Source organism: Leptidea sinapis, chromosome 2 (genome assembly GCF_905404315.1).
Source record: "Leptidea sinapis chromosome 2, ilLepSina1.1, whole genome shotgun sequence".
NCBI lineage: Eukaryota > Metazoa > Arthropoda > Insecta > Lepidoptera > Pieridae > Leptidea > Leptidea sinapis.
The window spans coordinates 18,781,954-18,799,800 of record NC_066266.1 but is presented as its reverse complement, the minus strand read 5'-3'; the positions used below and the strand labels follow the sequence as shown (position 1 = coordinate 18,799,800).

General features: G+C 34.5%; 1 protein-coding gene across 1 annotated transcript in view; it reads left to right on the top strand.

Moving 5' to 3' along the window:
• Positions 1-15,886, top strand: part of LOC126973362 (nuclear pore complex protein Nup98-Nup96-like) — a 106,010-nt gene extending 90,124 nt beyond the window's left edge. The window contains exons 3-9 of the mRNA XM_050820599.1: positions 7,248-7,367; positions 9,186-9,334; positions 11,176-11,296; positions 11,997-12,080; positions 13,897-13,986; positions 15,256-15,347; positions 15,710-15,886. Coding sequence (XP_050676556.1) covers positions 7,248-7,367; positions 9,186-9,334; positions 11,176-11,296; positions 11,997-12,080; positions 13,897-13,986; positions 15,256-15,347; positions 15,710-15,886 — 833 coding nt within the window. The remainder of the gene's footprint in view (positions 1-7,247; positions 7,368-9,185; positions 9,335-11,175; positions 11,297-11,996; positions 12,081-13,896; positions 13,987-15,255; positions 15,348-15,709) is intronic.
• Positions 15,887-17,847: the final 1,961 nt, after the last annotated feature.

The window sequence follows — 17,847 nt, the reverse complement described above, 5'->3', positions numbered from 1 at the left end:
TATACACACAAGGGAGGAGTATTCTTCTAATTCTTCAATTAACTACAAACACCACGACACGAGAATTTTATATATTAGATAATATGGTGTCTAAATATCTACGCCGACTGTTGAGTGTACCTCTGAGTAGACTGTCATGTTTCTGCCAAACTTCATAATACCCCATGTATTATGAAGTTTGACAGAAACATGAGAGTCTTTTAATACATTTCCCGTGTGGTAATCAAGTTGATTCAATAATTTATTTTGAACTTTCTCAAGTCTACAAACTTATTTAGCGCACATGTTTTTCGTTCGTAAATAGTAGTATACTGATACGAAAAATTTCGTAAATAGTATTCGAAACGGAAACGTCGGGAAACATAAAAAAAGCGGCCAAGTGCGAGTCGGAGTCGCCCATGAAGGGTTCCGTTGCAGCAAGTAACATAATATAAGAGCTTTTGTAGTTCTTTGTAACTTTGACCGATGTTTTAATAATAGTTTTTTTAAATTAAAAAAAAAAAAACACTTAACATCAAATATTTTTTTTAGTTTAGGTATTCATATGCAATTGTCTCCCGCGCAAACTATTCGGTTTAGAAAAAAAAATATATTCGAAACTTCAATATCATTTTTGAACTATAGACCTATCTATTAATTGATGAAAAAAAAAATTGAGTTTCAGTTCCTTCAAAATTTATTGTTTTTTTTTCTATTTTTATGTGAAAATCTTAATTCTTAATGCGGTTCACAGAATTCATCTACATACCAAGTTTCAACAGTAAAGTTCTTAGAGTTTGGAAGAAAAGTGGCTGTGACATACGTGTTATTAAATTAATATCTAAGGCCTATTGCCTTAGATATTAATTTATTTTTTACGATCCATTTAAATTTTTTAATAGGTTTTTAAGATCATTTGGGAGTTTATTATAAAATATAACACAATCCACTTTAAAAGATTTAGCAATTTTACGGAGCCTAGTAGATGGAATTGCGAGTTTATGTTTGTTTCGCTCGAATTGCCCTTTTCTGCAGCACAAATATGTTGTCAATATCTGCGGCCCCACCTCACAATATAATTCCGTAGGGCAAGACACTATGAAAGTAGCTGAAATATACAAGTCTAGGCGTTTCAACATCTGTCAGCTGCCTAATTTTTCGTCGCAAATACTGTAGACCTCAGTGGATAAAATAAGTTTTTTATATGAGCGCCCTATTGTAGCTTGAAGTCTAATGTAATGCCTAGGAATGTTGTCGTTTCTACTACATCAAGTTTGCCACTATTTATTTGTATAGGTGTTGGTTTGTGCTTTTTATTTGGGAGTGTAAACGTAATACATTTTGTTTTCTTTTCGTTTAAGAGTAAGTTATTAACATGAAACCAATTTACTACTTTTATTTTAAATAACAAAGATGTATCGTCAGCAAACAGTATAATATCATGTTTATTTTGAATAAAATATGGAACCAGGAACAAAAAAGGATCAAAGTTTGAGCCCTGTGGTAAACACATTGATATTATCATAGCCAGTTGATCTTTTTCTATTAATGTCTACTCTTTGAATCCTACTACACAAATACGATTTTACTAAATCTAGAGATACATCTCTATCCCCATAGTGGTAATTTTTTTAAAGTAAAGTTTCATGATGGATGCAGTCGAATGCCTTGGATAAATCACAAAACACTCCTAACGCATCACATGAATCCTCCCAAGCATCCAAAATATTTCTTATTAACTCGATACTAGCATCTGTGGTTGAAAGACCCTGAGTAAAACCATATTGTTTATTATGCATAAGGTTATTATTGTAAAAATGCTTAATTAGTTGCATTAATATATTTTTTCGAAAATATTGCTAAAGGTTTGTCTCCTTCTTATCTCATTTATCTCCTGACTTAACTATTTAAGATCACACCTCTATAGGTGTGATCTTTCTCTGTTTCATTTGGTTTGGAAATATACCGCAAGCACACACTTATTGAAAATTAAAGCTAAGTCTGTGGCTATTTTTATAATTTCTATTACAGATTTCGCTACGTTAACAGAGATTCCCCAGAGATCTTTAGTTTTCTTAACGCTAATTAGTCTGAACGTTTTAATAATCTCTATGCGATCGACATGCTTAAATTTAAAGTTTGTATTACATTTCTGTGGCAGTTTAAAGGTGATTGATTGAAATTTAGATTTTTTTTTAGTAGAGACCGGTATATTAGTAAAAAACTTTTCAAATGTATTTGCAATTTCAGAATCTGTTTTTATGTTTCTGTTACCAATCTTTAATTTGAACTCATTATTTCTCTTATTTGTTTTACCGAACTCTTCATTTATAATTTTCCAATTGGTTTTTATTTTGACATTGCTATTTTTAATCTTTAAACTTATGTGGTGAGACTTAGCTAATTTACAATCGTTCTTGAATTCATTAAAATATAACCTTACATAATTTTTAAATTTTGCACTTGTATTAAATCGCCTCTCTTCATAGTAGTTATACAATGTTTGTCTACGTTTATGTAATTGGACGGAAGCCCAGTAATTAAAAGATAAAGTATTGTTTGTCATAAATGATTGTGAAATGAAAATAAAGTTAAACAGTTTAGTAAATGATTCAAAAAATATGTTGTACATTGTATTGGCTTGCAAGTGAAGTTGAGGTAGGAATAGAGAATTGGAATTGTGGTAATTTTTCAATTGATTTAATCGATAATTTGTTACAGGAGTACATTTAACTTGTTTTTTCAGAATAGATCTGATGCTCTTAATTTTTTATTAGCTGAAGAAAATGATCCGAGTCAAATTTACTAATAATACGTTTGCTTATTGGAATAATGTCAGTGAATATATTGTCAGTACACGTGGCGCTAGTCGCAGATACTCTAGTAGGCTCTGCAAACAAATGAGAGGGATTAAATGATTTGAACAGATTTAGCAATCGCACACCTAAGGAGCAGCTATTGATAATATTAACATTAAAGTCGCCACACACAACTAGTTTCCTTTTTGACTGAGATAGTTTCGATAACACGTCTTAGTTTTTTCAAATATTTCAAAATTTGCCAGCGGCGGTCTATATACACATACAATTATTATTATTTTTGTCTCTATTGCAGATATTTCCACTAAACGCTCAACAGATAATGCTACGATGTCTTTACGATTTTTGGTCTGGAATTGTTTGTTGACTATAATCAAAGAACCACCATGAATAAAGTTGGTTCTACTTAACGAGCTTCCAAGTATGTGATTGCTAAAATTAAGCATTTGCTCATAATCTTTTAGCCAATATTCAGTAATACATAAAATATCAATATTATTGCTGTTCAAAAATAATCCCACTTCTAAATCTTTGCCTCTTAAACACTGGATGTGTTGATGTACTAAAGTTATAATTCCTATTCCGTTGCTATTTCTAATGTTACATAAATTGTTATTTGTTTTGATGTTGCTACAGGATAATTCCGTTGTCTTAAGTAGTTTATTTTGTAGCTTATTAAATGCGAGAGACATCCTCTATTGTCATATAAACGAATTTAAATTACTTGAAATAACTTCCAATGTGAGATTGTCACGAATGCCTTCAGAACAAGTAGTGTTATACATTTTCTGGTTAGCGAAATTCTTGGCTGTTATACTAAAGTAATAAGACAGTGACACAGCAACTTGTCGTTTATAAAAGCCTGAGAGGTTGCAGTGCAGTGCCGCTCAGGATTCTTGAAAAACCCCAAATCTTTTGAATGGCACTACAACTGCGCTCGTCACCTTGAGACATAAGATGTTAAGTCTCATTTGCCCAGTAATTTCACTAGCTACGGCGCCCTTCAGACCGAAACACAGTAATCCTTACACATTACTGCTTTAAGGCAGAAATAGTAATCGTAACCGTAATCTAGCCGGCATCCTGTACAAAGGAGCCTCCCACTGGTATAATGTATTAGAATATCATTGTACCTATTTGTTTCATAATATTATGTATACTGGACAATTTTGCCTTTAATAAAAACTTATTATTATATTATTTGTAACTTATTACGTTTATTTATTTATATATTTGGGCAACTAACAAATTACTCTCTTTACAATTTACATGCTTAAACTTAAAATATAATAAAAAAATGGATAAGAGTTAATTCACTTATAAGCTACAACAGCATTCATAATTTTTACTACGCTTATAGGACAGTAGTCTTAACAATTTATAAACTAAAATCTAAAAATATTGTAGTATATTATTTAAAATAAATATGAAAATGAGGTTTCTAAGTCACATGTGTGAATTAATTATTATCTTTTTATATTGAGCAAGCGGAATGAATAAATCAATATTCTGCAATTTGGCCAGTGAGTTATATGACCTACAGAGCCTAGGAATAGTTGCGTTTTGACCCAGATTAGTCCTAGATTGTGGTACTACAAACAACGAATAGGCATTTTTTCTTATTAATTTTGGAAGTACGTTTATTTTTAATTTTGCGTTCTTCAATGATACAGTCATATTGGAAGTGTAAAGCAGAAAACTCACTTTTTAACTAAGTATTATTTTCTAGGGCTTCTAACAATATTTTCTCATCGTCTTCACATTCACTATTGGTTGAACAATTCTCTAGATGGCTTTAAATATTTTTTTAGTTACTCTATTTATTTAGTAGTTTTCATATGTATGTACATGTCAGCTCCATTATAATCTTAGTACATTAGCACTAAAACAAAAGAAAAACAAAATTTTTAACTTAACAAACTAAAAAAAAATTAATAAAAAGAAAGGCAATAAGACTTATCGATTCAAACAGACTTATGGCATCCTTAGATGCAGGACGGGCAAGTATATGGCTTTAATTCTTGTAAAGCCACTTTTAGTTGTTGTTTACCAGTGGGAGGCTCCTTTGCACGGCCGGCTAGATTTTGGGTACCACAACGGCGCCTATTTCTACCGTGAAGCAGTTATGTGTTTCGTTCTGAAGGGGGCAAATGAGACTTAGCATCTTATGTCTCAAGGTGACGAGCGCAATTGTAGTGCCGCTCAGAATTTTTGGGTTATTCAACAATCCGTAGCGGCACTGCATTGTAATCGGTAGGGCGTATCAATTACCATCAGCTGAACGTCCTGCTCGTCTCGTCCCTTATTTTCATTAAAAAAATCTGCTTGGCGGGACACCTTGCGTGTCACAATCACATTATTGACCATTTTGAAGGACTCGAACCCGAGTCACCATCACGATAATCCAATGTCAAACGACAAAGCTATTCAATAATTAATGAGCCGGTTGAAATGTGTGATCTGAGACGTTATAAGCATTAGCGGATTTTGAAGTACCGTCACACACAATTTTTAAATTAACAGAAATTTCCTTCGTGTCTTTGAGCGCTTAGTTAAATAATACTGCTAACACTTTTGGTTCCACATTGTAATTAATAGACCTAGTGTTTATTTAATTAATATGATAGTTATAAATATTACCTTTTTGTAACAGCAATCTAATGAAAAGTTGAAGAGTGCACTCGGAATTCAAAGGTATTTAGTGTAAGATGTATTCGTAGTCTTGTCCTGTGGTATATTGTTGTGGGGCAGTGCAGTATTAATACCATCTCTGTGCTGCAGAAGAGGGCTATTCTCGCGATATATAACCTAGGTCCTAAAGATTCACAACATTTTGACTGTTGCTTCTCAAGTTCATTGAGGAATTTTCTAGAAACTGTGACATTCATAATGTTGATACGAGGAACAAACATAAACTTATTATGCCTACTGCTCGGTAGGGTCGTGTTAGTAAGTCTTGGGCGATGTATATGCTTCTACAATATGATCCCAAAAAAAGTACAAAACAAATGTGTTACGAAATTTAGAAGAATTATTAAAAAACGTTTGTGTGGGAAAGGTTTACTATATAATAAACAATTTTCTTAATAACACCACAGACTGAGAATGAAGCGAACACCCTCAGGCTCTTTAATTATGTTTATTGTACGATATTACATTGTAATCCATATTTTTATATAAAAAAAGCCCGCTGAGTTTCTTGCGCCCATTCTTCTTTTTTTTGACGTTCAGTAAGTGATTTTGAATAAAAATATTTGAATTTAATTTGAATTTGATGAACGGTTAATTTCTGTGCCTGTATTTGAAGCACAGATACTAATGTTCCTAATAAAACTAATGTAAAACAGAGTTAATTCATAATCTTTACTTATCTTTTGACTTCAACATTAACGAAGCACAATATTAAAATATTTAAACTAATATTTTATTTTATTTAAAACCAATAATTATGTTTTGACAAGTATTCTACCAGTATAAATATGTTTTTGACTTGTTTCTTGGTGTTAACCAGGGGTCACATTACTCAAAATAATTATATACAATTAAAATGTTAGGGAGCACTCAAATAACACGTCATGACGTGTTGTCATGTCGAAATCTCCTATAGATTATAATGATACATGGTTCTGTGCAGGCCACTTAAAATTGTATAATATTACTAGCTGACCCAGCAAACGTTGTATTGCCGATATTAAAATCGCGATACAAAAGTAACTGTTGATCGTAGATGGGTGAAAATTTGAAGTTGTATGTATTTTTCAATGCGGACTCATAATCAAACAAATTAAAAAAAAATTGGCGTGGACCACCCTTAACATTTAGGGAGATGAAAAATAGATGTCCGATTCTCAGACCTACTCAATATGCACTCAAAATTTCCTGAGAATCGGTCAAGCCGTTTCGAAGGAGTTTAACTACAAACACCGCGACATGAGAATCTTATATATTAGATATTAAGTAGGCTAAGTTGTTATATGGTTAAAAAGATGGGCTGGGAGTTTCTTATCAGTTCTTCTCCCTATGTCAAAGTCACATTACGAATTGATGTCGCTGCATGACATTTACTAAGTGTTGTTTCAATATGTTATGTTATTATCACTCCCTATGGTAAACATAAATAGACAGGTATAACGTGGGAGAGAGGTTCCACGTTATAGGAACAACTTATTAGGGAAATTACCGTATAACGGGGTTTCCATTTGTTTGCCTAGCTTTACTATTTTATTAAGGTTTATACACAAATTTAGTAAAAAAAATAATTTTGTAATAACGCGGCACGCGAAGCATCATGCCCGTGTTATAGAGATAATTGAAATAGCATATTATGGAAACGCGTTATAGAGAATATAGTATGAAAAGAAGGAATGTTATAAGGATACCGCGTTATAGTGGGGATATACTGTATTTTAATTTTCTATTTCTACACTAAGCTGTCTCCTTTCTCGTCAGGTTTCGGCTTTGGTAGTACCCCAACCACGACTGCCGGAAGCCTGTTCGGCAGCACTGCTAACACGGGGCTGTTCAACCAACCAAGCACCATGGGCGGGGGACTGTTCTCCAATACTTCAGGTTGGTTATATTATTTTTGAAGTGAATACTTCTTTAGCGAAATTAAAATTTAAATATCACGTTGTTGCTTCAACTACAGGATCTACTTTACAGTTGATAACCTGAGAGTATAACAAAGCATACAAGATTTTATAGCGATACGTCACTCGAACGGTTAGCTCAGTTGGTTAGAGCACCGGCACGGAACGCCGGAAGTCGTGGGTTCGAGTCCCGCATCGTTCATAAAACTTTCTTGTTGTTCAAATTTTATTTCTGTATTTATCCTAGAAGTAAGGGTTATCACTTTAAAAACATAACAAATTGTTTACAAGTGCGACATCTCAAGTCAATATCCTAATATGCAAATATTAGGGTTGAACAGGTTATCAACTGTAAAGTAGATCCTGTAGATGAAGCCACAACCTGACAGTTGAACAAAGCAAACAAGATTTTATAGCGATACGTCACTCGAACGCTTAGCTCAGTTGGTAAGAGCACCGGCACGGAACGCCGGAGCCGGGTGCGAGTCCCGCATCGTTCATAAAATTTTGGTGTTTTTCAAATTTTCAATATACATTTTAATTGTGATTGGTTTATTCGGATGTATAACTTTTCCCGCGTTTATTTGCAAGGTTGCCCGACATTCGGAAAACTTTACAATTATCATTGTATTGGCATTCAGTGATATATAGGTGGTGTCCAATCACAGAGTATAATGCGACTCAGTGTCGCACAATGTCGAACTATGCTGATGCTTAATTGGAATATGAATTAGTTTTAAAATGCACCAGCAGAGTGCGTGTGTTCTAAGTTGAGTGTTGAAAAAAAATATTCATAGAGTTAGCAATCTAATAAGAAAATAAGATGTTGTCTTCTTCATTTTGATAAATATGTTCATATCCACGAACATATTAATGATGTCTGCTTCATTAAATGATTCGATCATGCCATTGCAATGTTGACAAAAGTATATTTCTGTTCAAAAAATTTGTGTATACTTTAGAATTCTAAAATGAAATTGTATTCACATTTTAAATGTGGTATGTAAAATTAAATGGTCAATGTTTGTACCTTCATTAGTTTTATTTATTTAGAGAATTGGTAACAAGACAATCAGCTCAAACCAAAATACAATACTTAAACGAAGAATATTTAAATCATTTTACGGTAAATTTGTACCTTAAATATTCTCACATTTTTTTAACACAATCTGAATTAATTTTTCTTATTTCTATAAACACTACGACGAAACGAAAGCTTTCAAAATTTTTCAACAATAAACAATATTACTACCGATAGTAAATAAAATTTGGATCAATAATGCCAACTTATAGAAAAAATACACGTTATTTTTCTGAGTTGGTATCTATTGTACGCATCACGTGAAAGCAGTACTTTTGAGAGTGCTCGATTGTGCGAAGCGTTGCTGTAGTTGGAACACTCAACGTTGAGTATATGCCCAATAATGCGCTCTAGTGCTGTGATTAGAAAACAGTCATAATAATAATAATAATATTGACACACTTTTTACACAAATTATCTTGCCCCAAGTTAAGCATATATAGCCTGTGTTATGGGTTACAAGACAATGATATATTTAATACAATATACTTACTTAAACATCCATGACTCGGAAACAAACATCCATATTCATCATATAAATGCTTGCACCTACCGGGATTCGAACCCGGGACCTCTAGCTTAGTAGGTAGGATCGCTAACCACTCGGCTATACAGGTCGTCATAGACAACAGTTTGCATATTCTCTCATTTATTCTCAGGTATAACTTTATGGCAAGTTTATTTGTAAGGCAACTGAACCTGTTGCTTTGTGTTCAGGTGGTTTCGGGCAACAAGCTGCCACAGCCCAGCCAGGTCAAGGCACAGCGCTGGTTAAGTACCAGCCCGTGGCAGGGACTGATGTGTTGGTGAAGTCCGGGAACTCTCAAAGCATCAGCATTCGACACCACTGCATCAGTTGTATGAAGGTGAGTCCACCTCTATAAATTGGACGTAGTTCCTGAAAAACGTTCTAAGCCTCTTAAGAAATTCCTGTTTAAATTTAAATTTCCAATTCAAAATCACTTTATTCATGTAGAAATGTAAAGTAATGTAAAAAAAAAACTCTATCTACCGCTACCTCGTAAAGGGTTGAGCTAATGAGAAGAAGTAGCAAGAAACAATTTAAAGTAGCAAAGTTTTAGAAATCATTTCAATTACAATATAATATGTTAAATGATGCATCAAACACACTCAAACGTCAAATAGTCAATGTCTTACACGAGTAAGTCAAAAAAGTACCTAAATGTAAATTAATACAAAAGTTATTGAGTACAGTAGCTGCATCATCCACATACACCATAAATAAATAAAGGTATTCTGTGAGCATTTTATAAGCGATTATAAATAAATAAATATGTATATATATCCATACATATATATATAATAACTTTTAAGAATCTGAAACCGAGTCTCAGGCAAGCATGACGCATGAGCCAGCCATCGCTCTCCTCAACCATATTTTAGAGAAGGGGACGACCCGACCGATGTCACCTCCACAAGCAGTGACATTAAAGTTTAATGAATATTAGTGTATTCCCTACATATGGGATGGGCTACTAAGTCATGATATCATTGAAAGCGTGACAGTAGGGCTGCTAATATTTATATATAATAATCATAATCTAGTCCCAGGCTGTCCGATCACTTAGATATTCAGCTGAGGAGAAATAGGATTTACGACAGAGCTATTTTTCAATAAAACATTTAAATTTATTTATAGATAATGCCTGAACAGTGGCTGGGACTTTATTATAAAAGTGTATACAGTTACTCTTAAAGCTATTATGTATCTTATGAAGCCTACTAGAGTTACAATCAATCCCCTATTTCTAGTGTTATAAGTAAATATTTATAAAGCAAAGCGTATAAGTAAATCTAATATATAAAATTCTTGTGTCATGGTGTTAAAGATTGAACTCCTCCGAAACGGCTTGACAGATTCTCATGAAATTTTGAGTGCATATTGGGTAGGTCTGAGAATCGAACAACATCTATTTTTCATCTCCCTAAATGTTAAGGGTGGTCCAAACGATTTTTTTTTTATTTTTTTTTTTAATTAATTAATTATACAATAACTAGCTGACCCAGCAAACGTTGTATTGCCATATAAAGTAATTAAAAAGTTTTTGGGGTAAAAAAAGTAGATGTAACTGATTCTCAGACCTACCAAATTTATCGTACTATTCGACTGCCATCTTGCAACCTTATAGCGGAGGTGTGGATGGAACAGAATAATATAAAAATCGCGATACAAAAATAGTTGTAGATCGTAGAAGGGCGAAAATTTTAAGTTGTATTGTTTTGTTAATGCTGAATCATAATAAAATAAAATTAAACAAAAATTGTCAAAAAATAAATTTGGGGTTAACCTTTACCATAGGGGGATGAAAAATAGATGTTGTTCGATTCTCAGACCTTGGGTAGGTGGTCTGCACACAAAATTTCATGAGAAAGAACTCTATTGTGTCTGTGGATGGATTAAAATAAATTTAAAATCGCGATACAAAAGTAAGTGTTGATCGTAGATGGGTGAAAATTTCAAGTTGTATCTATTTTAATGCTGAATCATAATTAAACAAATATAAAAAAAAATGGGTTGGTCCATTTAGGGGGATGAAAAAATAGGTTTTGTCCGATTCTCCAGCCTAGCCGATATGCACGCTAAAGATTCCCGAAAATCGGTCGAGCCGTTTCGGGGGAGTTTAATTACGTACACCGCGACACTAGAATTTTATATATAAGATTAACAGATACATTTTTTTTCCAGGAATATGAAGGGAAATCCCTAGAAGAACTGCGGCTTGAGGACTACACAGCCGGGAGGAAGGGATCCAACGGTGTGTTTGGCTTTCAACAGACTGAGAACAAGTCACTCTTCAATGCTCCCTGTAGGTTAATGTTCCATAGTAAGGCCCACGAGACGACATAAAGAATGTACACAAAGTTTCAGGGGTCCAAAACATTTTTATCGATATTGGTTGCGCCAACTAGCTTCATTAAAGCCTTCGCTATGTCCAAATTCACCGCCAACGCTTCTCCCTTCGACTCAACCGTTTGCGCCCATTTATGGAGGTATGCAAGAAGATCACCAGCTGAGCGACCCTGCCGGAAACCGTACTGGCAGTCGCTGATCAGCCGGTGCTCCTCTGGGTATCCCAATAGCTGGCGGTTGATGATCGACTCCTTTACTTTGGAGAAAATGGAGGTAATGGCAATGGGGCGGATCCGAGCGTACACCTTTCTTAGGGATCGGGTGAACTAAAGCCGCCTTTTCCACGGCGATCGGTCCTGCGCTGCTCTCATCCAACGTTTTCCGGCGATCTTGACCAGATCGTCGGTCCATCTTGTGGGGGGCCTACCAACACTGCGTCTTCCGGGACGTGGTCGCCATTCGAGGACAATACCGCCCCAACGGCCATTTTTCCGTCGAACTATATGAGTGCCACTTCAGTTTCGCATCTCGGCTATGTCGGTGACTTTGGTAACCCTACGGATGGTGAAATGGGGAGCATTTCTGATTCGATCTCGTAGGGAAACTCCGAATTTGAACATGTTTTATATTTATTAATAATATTATTATTACAGCAGCGTTCGGTCAGCCGGCCGCAACTACCGCGAGTTTGTTCGGCGGCAACAATCTGGGCGGCAGCACAACGGCCTTCGGACAGACTAGTAAGTCTACTTTGTAGTAGAAAACACTTCGAGAGTGGAAGCCTTAGGTAACCCTTGGTACCCGTAGTGGAACTCACGAGAATCCTACTCCAAAGATTTGCTGTTAAAACAGTATAAAATAAAAATTATGATAGTTATAGGCAATTGAGGTGAAATTGAAATAAAAAAACAACCGACTTCAAAAACACTATTCCAAAACAATATAAATAATATGCACTAAAAAGTATAAAAATAATTAATCTAATTCTAGTTACGAATGTTGTTATTTTTGGAATTTTATCAAAATCCCAATCGAAAGTTTTGAGGTAACAAACATAAAAAAATAACGTCGAATTGAGAACCTCTTCCTTTTTTGAATTCGGGTAAAAAAGCAATAGCGACTACCGAGACATTAATGCTTGTAGTAATTAAAAAAAATCAGTTACATAAATAAAAGCGTTCTAAAGTATTAATAGTTTAAAGAGACACCAATATAAGTTATATATTAGTTTGACTTTCCAAAGGCTGTCCCTTTAGCGGCCATCTATATATTACGTCAATTAACTTTCTTAATTTTTTGACCCCTCCCCCGTTTTTGTCAGAGCTGGTCACATTCCCTACATAGTGTGATGTCACAATTTTCGCAATTTTACATTTTTCTAAATTTATGAAACTACTAAAATTGCAGTGTTACGAAATTATTGTTGTATTTTAGTTGTTTTTCAATAAAATCATATGTGTGAGTGTAATAGTTAGATAAAAAATATTATATTTTGAAAAAAATATGATCTCATGACATTTGCACCCTTTGTCACACTTCGTCGACCCCCTCCCTCCCCCTTAACGTGTGATAGAAATTATGGGTGTCCCCTTATACTAGTTCACAGTACACGAAAGTTCTCTCAAAGCGCGCAGGGGCGTCATCCCAAACCACGATGACGTCTCCTCACTACGTTTCTTAACAATAGAAATTCCTAAATGGTCGTCATGAAAATATAAAATGTATTGTAATATAACTAGTTTGTGTTTTAGGGGTGTAGAAAGAGTTACTATGAATTAACTACAGTGAAATATCTTAACATATATAAAACTAGTGTCCTGATGTTTGTTCCCAGTGAGCTCCTAAACTATTGAACGGATTTTAATGGAGATTACGTCATGGAGTGCAGTTTAGTTCGACTTGCGAGATAGGATAGTTTTTACTTCGATTTGGGACCCATTAATATTATTTTTATTTTCCATATTTGTTTTGTATGGATATATTTTCTATACACGGACTAGTAAAAAAATAAGGACTCCGTGTTACCTTACATAGCAGTGTAGCACCAAAACAAGCCGATTAACGTGTAAATACATAGCCCCACTCACACACTTACACTACTACAGGCCGATAGGCGACCGTTATGAGAATTGTCATCGCCTGTGACAGATCAGTTTGCGTCTCAATAAAATATTTAAAAAAACCGTCGTGCGTTGTGAAAAATTGTAAAAACGATACGTAAGTATTTGTGGCCATATATGATTATTTAAGGGAGAAAAAATTGTGTAACTAGTGTCCCCCGTAACCGCACACACACTAGCATAACGGTGCTTCTCTTGCTTATATCACGGCGCGGAGTCATTCTTTTTTTACTCGTCCGTGTTTCTTTATTGACGCACGGTTTGACAGTTCTGCTGTGAAACAATTTCATTACAACAACATGGAGCATATTGTACGAAATAATTCTTGATGTTATGAAATAATATTGATAAATTCCAAAAAAAAAAGAGAATTTTATTTATTATGTACAGAACAACGTCTGTCGGGTCAGCTAGTAATTTATTAATAACCCCACAGGTGCGTTTTCGTTCAGCGGCGGCGCCAACACAAATACGACGGGTCTGTTCGGAGGGAACAAGCCCGCGTTTGGAGTGACGCCTTCGACTGGTATGTTACCAATCATTATGATCGTCATCATGTCTCTACAGTCCATAGATGACGAACCTTGTGCAGCTATCCTGGCTTAAACATTCCTTTATATCTCTGTCCTGTTGAATCCAAAACCAGTTTCTTTTAGCTGTCGCTATTCCTATTAACCATTTATCAATCGATTTACCTATCTCTCTCCTGTTGAATCCAATTTTAATGTCTTTTACCTATCACTACCTCTATTTACCATTGTTTGTTACATACAATTTATTTACAAATCTCTGTTCTGTTGAGTCCAATTTTGATTTCATTTACCTATCACTATCTAGATTAACCATTTTCAGTTTATTTACCTATCTCTTCCTAGTGAATCCAACTTCAGTTTAACTTACCTGTCACTTACCCGACTAATCATTTTCAGTTTATTTTACTTATCTCTGCCTTGGATAATCCAACTTCAGTTTAACTTACCTATCACTATCTCAATTAACCATTTTCAGTTTTATTTACCTATCTCTATCCAAGTGAATCCAACTTGAGTTTAACTTACCTGTCACTTACCCGACTAATCATTTTCAGTTTATTTTACTTATCTCTGCCTTGGATAATCCAACTTCAGTTTAACTTACCTATCAGTATCTCGATTAAACATTTCCGGTTTATTTACCAAACTATGTCCCGGTGAAGTTAATTTCAGTTTAATTTACCTGTCATTTACCCGACTAACCATTTTCAGTTTAATTTACCTATCTCTGTCCTGGTGAAGCCAAATTCATTTTTATTCATCACTATCCCAATGAATTATTTCTCAATTTTATTTTCCACGTCTATCCTGGTAAATCAATTTATTTAATATATACCTACCACTGCTCGGGTTTGCCTATGTTGACTTGTAATTGACGACTTACATACTTTGACGACCCATGTACCCGAATGGTTAGTACCCTGACTACTAAGCTGGAGGTCCCGGGTTCCAATCCTGGATGCAATCATTTATATCACAGGTTCTCAACGTGGGCGCCCCCTTGTGGGCGTTTGAGACTTTCGGGGGGGGCAGTAGAAGACCCAGAGAAAATTAGGGGGCATTGAGATGGCGCAGATGGGGCGTGGGTAGATATAGTCTAAAAAGGCAAAAAAATATACGAAAATACTCTAGAAAAAAACATATTCTCAAAGCAGTGAGCAAAATAAGGTTGAGAAACTATGATTTATATGAATAACAAACATTCATATTGAATGTTTGTTTCCGAGTTGTGGATGTTTATCTGTCTGTCTGTCTATATACAGGTACGAGTCTATTCGGAGCGACCACAACCCAGGCTCCAACATTTGGTACCACCACACCTTCCTTCGGTTTCGGCTCCACTCAACAAAACCAGGTTAGGATTTTTTTATTTTATACAATAGGAATTATTATTAGCTCTTTTGAGATAAAACCTTGTAATTTTTAAAGATCGTATTTAGTAACAAATTTCTGTAATAATAGAATTTTAAACATTTTAATCGACCACCCCTTACTGATGTAACTTGAATGCCTGTATTTGTGGTCAACTGATAACGTCATATTGGTTTTGTCACTTGACTGCTTAATACGTAACGTAACCGTTTTTAAAAAATATAACTTACTAATTATCTTCGCTATAATGACTATACAAAGAAAAGTCCAAATATTGACATTGATTTCGATAGTCTTAACAACTTTAATTCAAGGTCGGTTGTAAGATTTATTTTGTTGAAACAGACAACGGGTCCGTTCGGTGCGGCGCCGGCTTCGACCGGTTTCGGGTCTACGGGCACCACCGGGTTCGGGTCAACGGCCACCACGGGCTTCGGGTCATTCGGCACCGGTGGGTTCTTCGACGCCAAGTCGCAACAGACCACGGCGCCCACCTTCGGCACAGCGACACCTGGTGAGTAAATAACAAACTTTTTTTTCTATATATAGAAAAAAAGTCATATATGACAACTAGCTGAACCCAGCAAACTTCGTATTGCCAACATATTTAAAAAAAATTTGATTCAACCGATTCTCAGGCCTACCAAATATATCGTACTACAATTATTGTATTTGATTGCCATCTTGCAACCCTATACCGTTTTATTGGATGGAACAGAATAATATAAAAATCGTGATACAAAAATAGTTGTTGATCGTAGAAGGGCGAAAATTTAAATTTGTATGTATTTTTCAATGCTGAATCATAATAAAATAAAAATAAAATGAATTGTCAAAAAATTAAAAAAAAACATTTGAGGTAGACTACCCTTAACATCTAGGGGGATGAAAAATAGATAGTAGGAGGAGTAAGGTAACTATCATTGTGACACGAGAATTTTATATAAGAAAGTAAATTTATTGAAGTAGGTGTTATATGCGGAAATCCATAAGTTTAGAGTTTTTTGAGTGTTAATTCGACATGTGTTTCGCCTCTACACGTGGTATCCTCAGGAGGAACAGACAACGGGTAGTGACTTTATTTTTAACCGACTTCAAAAAATAATAGTTAAAAAAAAACTAAAAAGCACGCTTTATATAAAATTCAACATAAATTTAAATTGAAAATAGTGTAAAAAATATATATTTTACTGTAAAAAAAAGCGTGGGGTGTAGAAGAATTATTATTTTAATAATATCTTAAAAATTCTTATTTTAATAATATCTTAAAAGGCACCCCACGCTTTTTTTATAATAAAATATATTTTTTTACACTATTTTCAATTTAAATTTAATTTTTAAAGTTGAATTTTATATAAAGTGTGCTTTTTAGTTTTTTTTAACTATTATTTATTTTTAATTTTTTAGTCAAATTAATGTAATGTCATCGGTCCTCGATAAATAAATATAAATAAAGTTTGAACGAAAACTAGCCTTTTAAAGTGGGTCAAAATCGCGCCCAAAGAAGTCGGTTACAAACATACAAACATACAGGTGAAGCTAATATAAAGCGTATAAAAAGGAGGATGTTCTGTATTCGTCGGCAGTAAACGGCGCCGTTGTGGTTCTCATAATCTAGCCGGCATCCTTTGCCAAGGAGCCTCCCACTGAAGCTCCCACATTGCTTTTGTAGTGCCCTGTTGAGATAGAAGAGTATTACATATTTAACTGTGAAATCGATTCAAATTAAAATTCGTTAATATCTTTATACAAAGTAGGATTTCACATAAATCACTTATTGAACGTCGATTATCAACCACACATTCGAAATAGAGTGCCTCAAATCGGAGAAGGATGGGTGCTCTCTCTCACACATACACCCTCTCTCTCTCTCTCTCACACACACACACACACACACACACATATATATTTACCTCTATCCTTTGGAATTTCAAGCTTTTTAGTCACTGTGTAAAAGTGGAATCCTGGTGACAGGCACCAGCGATCCACGACCAAAACTAATGTATCCCCTGTATTTTTAAGTTTTCGCTATATTGTAATTTTGGTTGTTGGTGAGAAATAAAAGTTATTATTATTATCATCGGGTACACACACATAAAGATGTAACTAGGTTGGCCGTAAAAATAAAGAACAGTGTATGATTACAATTTAAAATATTGACGCGGATGAAAAAGTAATCGTATAAGACAGAATAGAAATGATGAGATGTGAAAACGGTCGGCATTTAGCCTAATATTTAATATTTATAAAAGTGTTTAATAGAAAGTCAAAGACGTATAAGAACATAGAAACTCCAAAGAGATTTCACAGCTGAATATCTAAGTGATCGGACAATAGTAATAACCGTACAACATTGTATATTTTTTATCAAAATTGGGCAAGAAAAGAATGCTGGGAGAGTTTCTTGCTTTGCCGCTTCTTCTCTCTCAGAGCGCCATATTATAGTAGTAGGTAATAGTATCTAGTATATTAGAAATGACCTC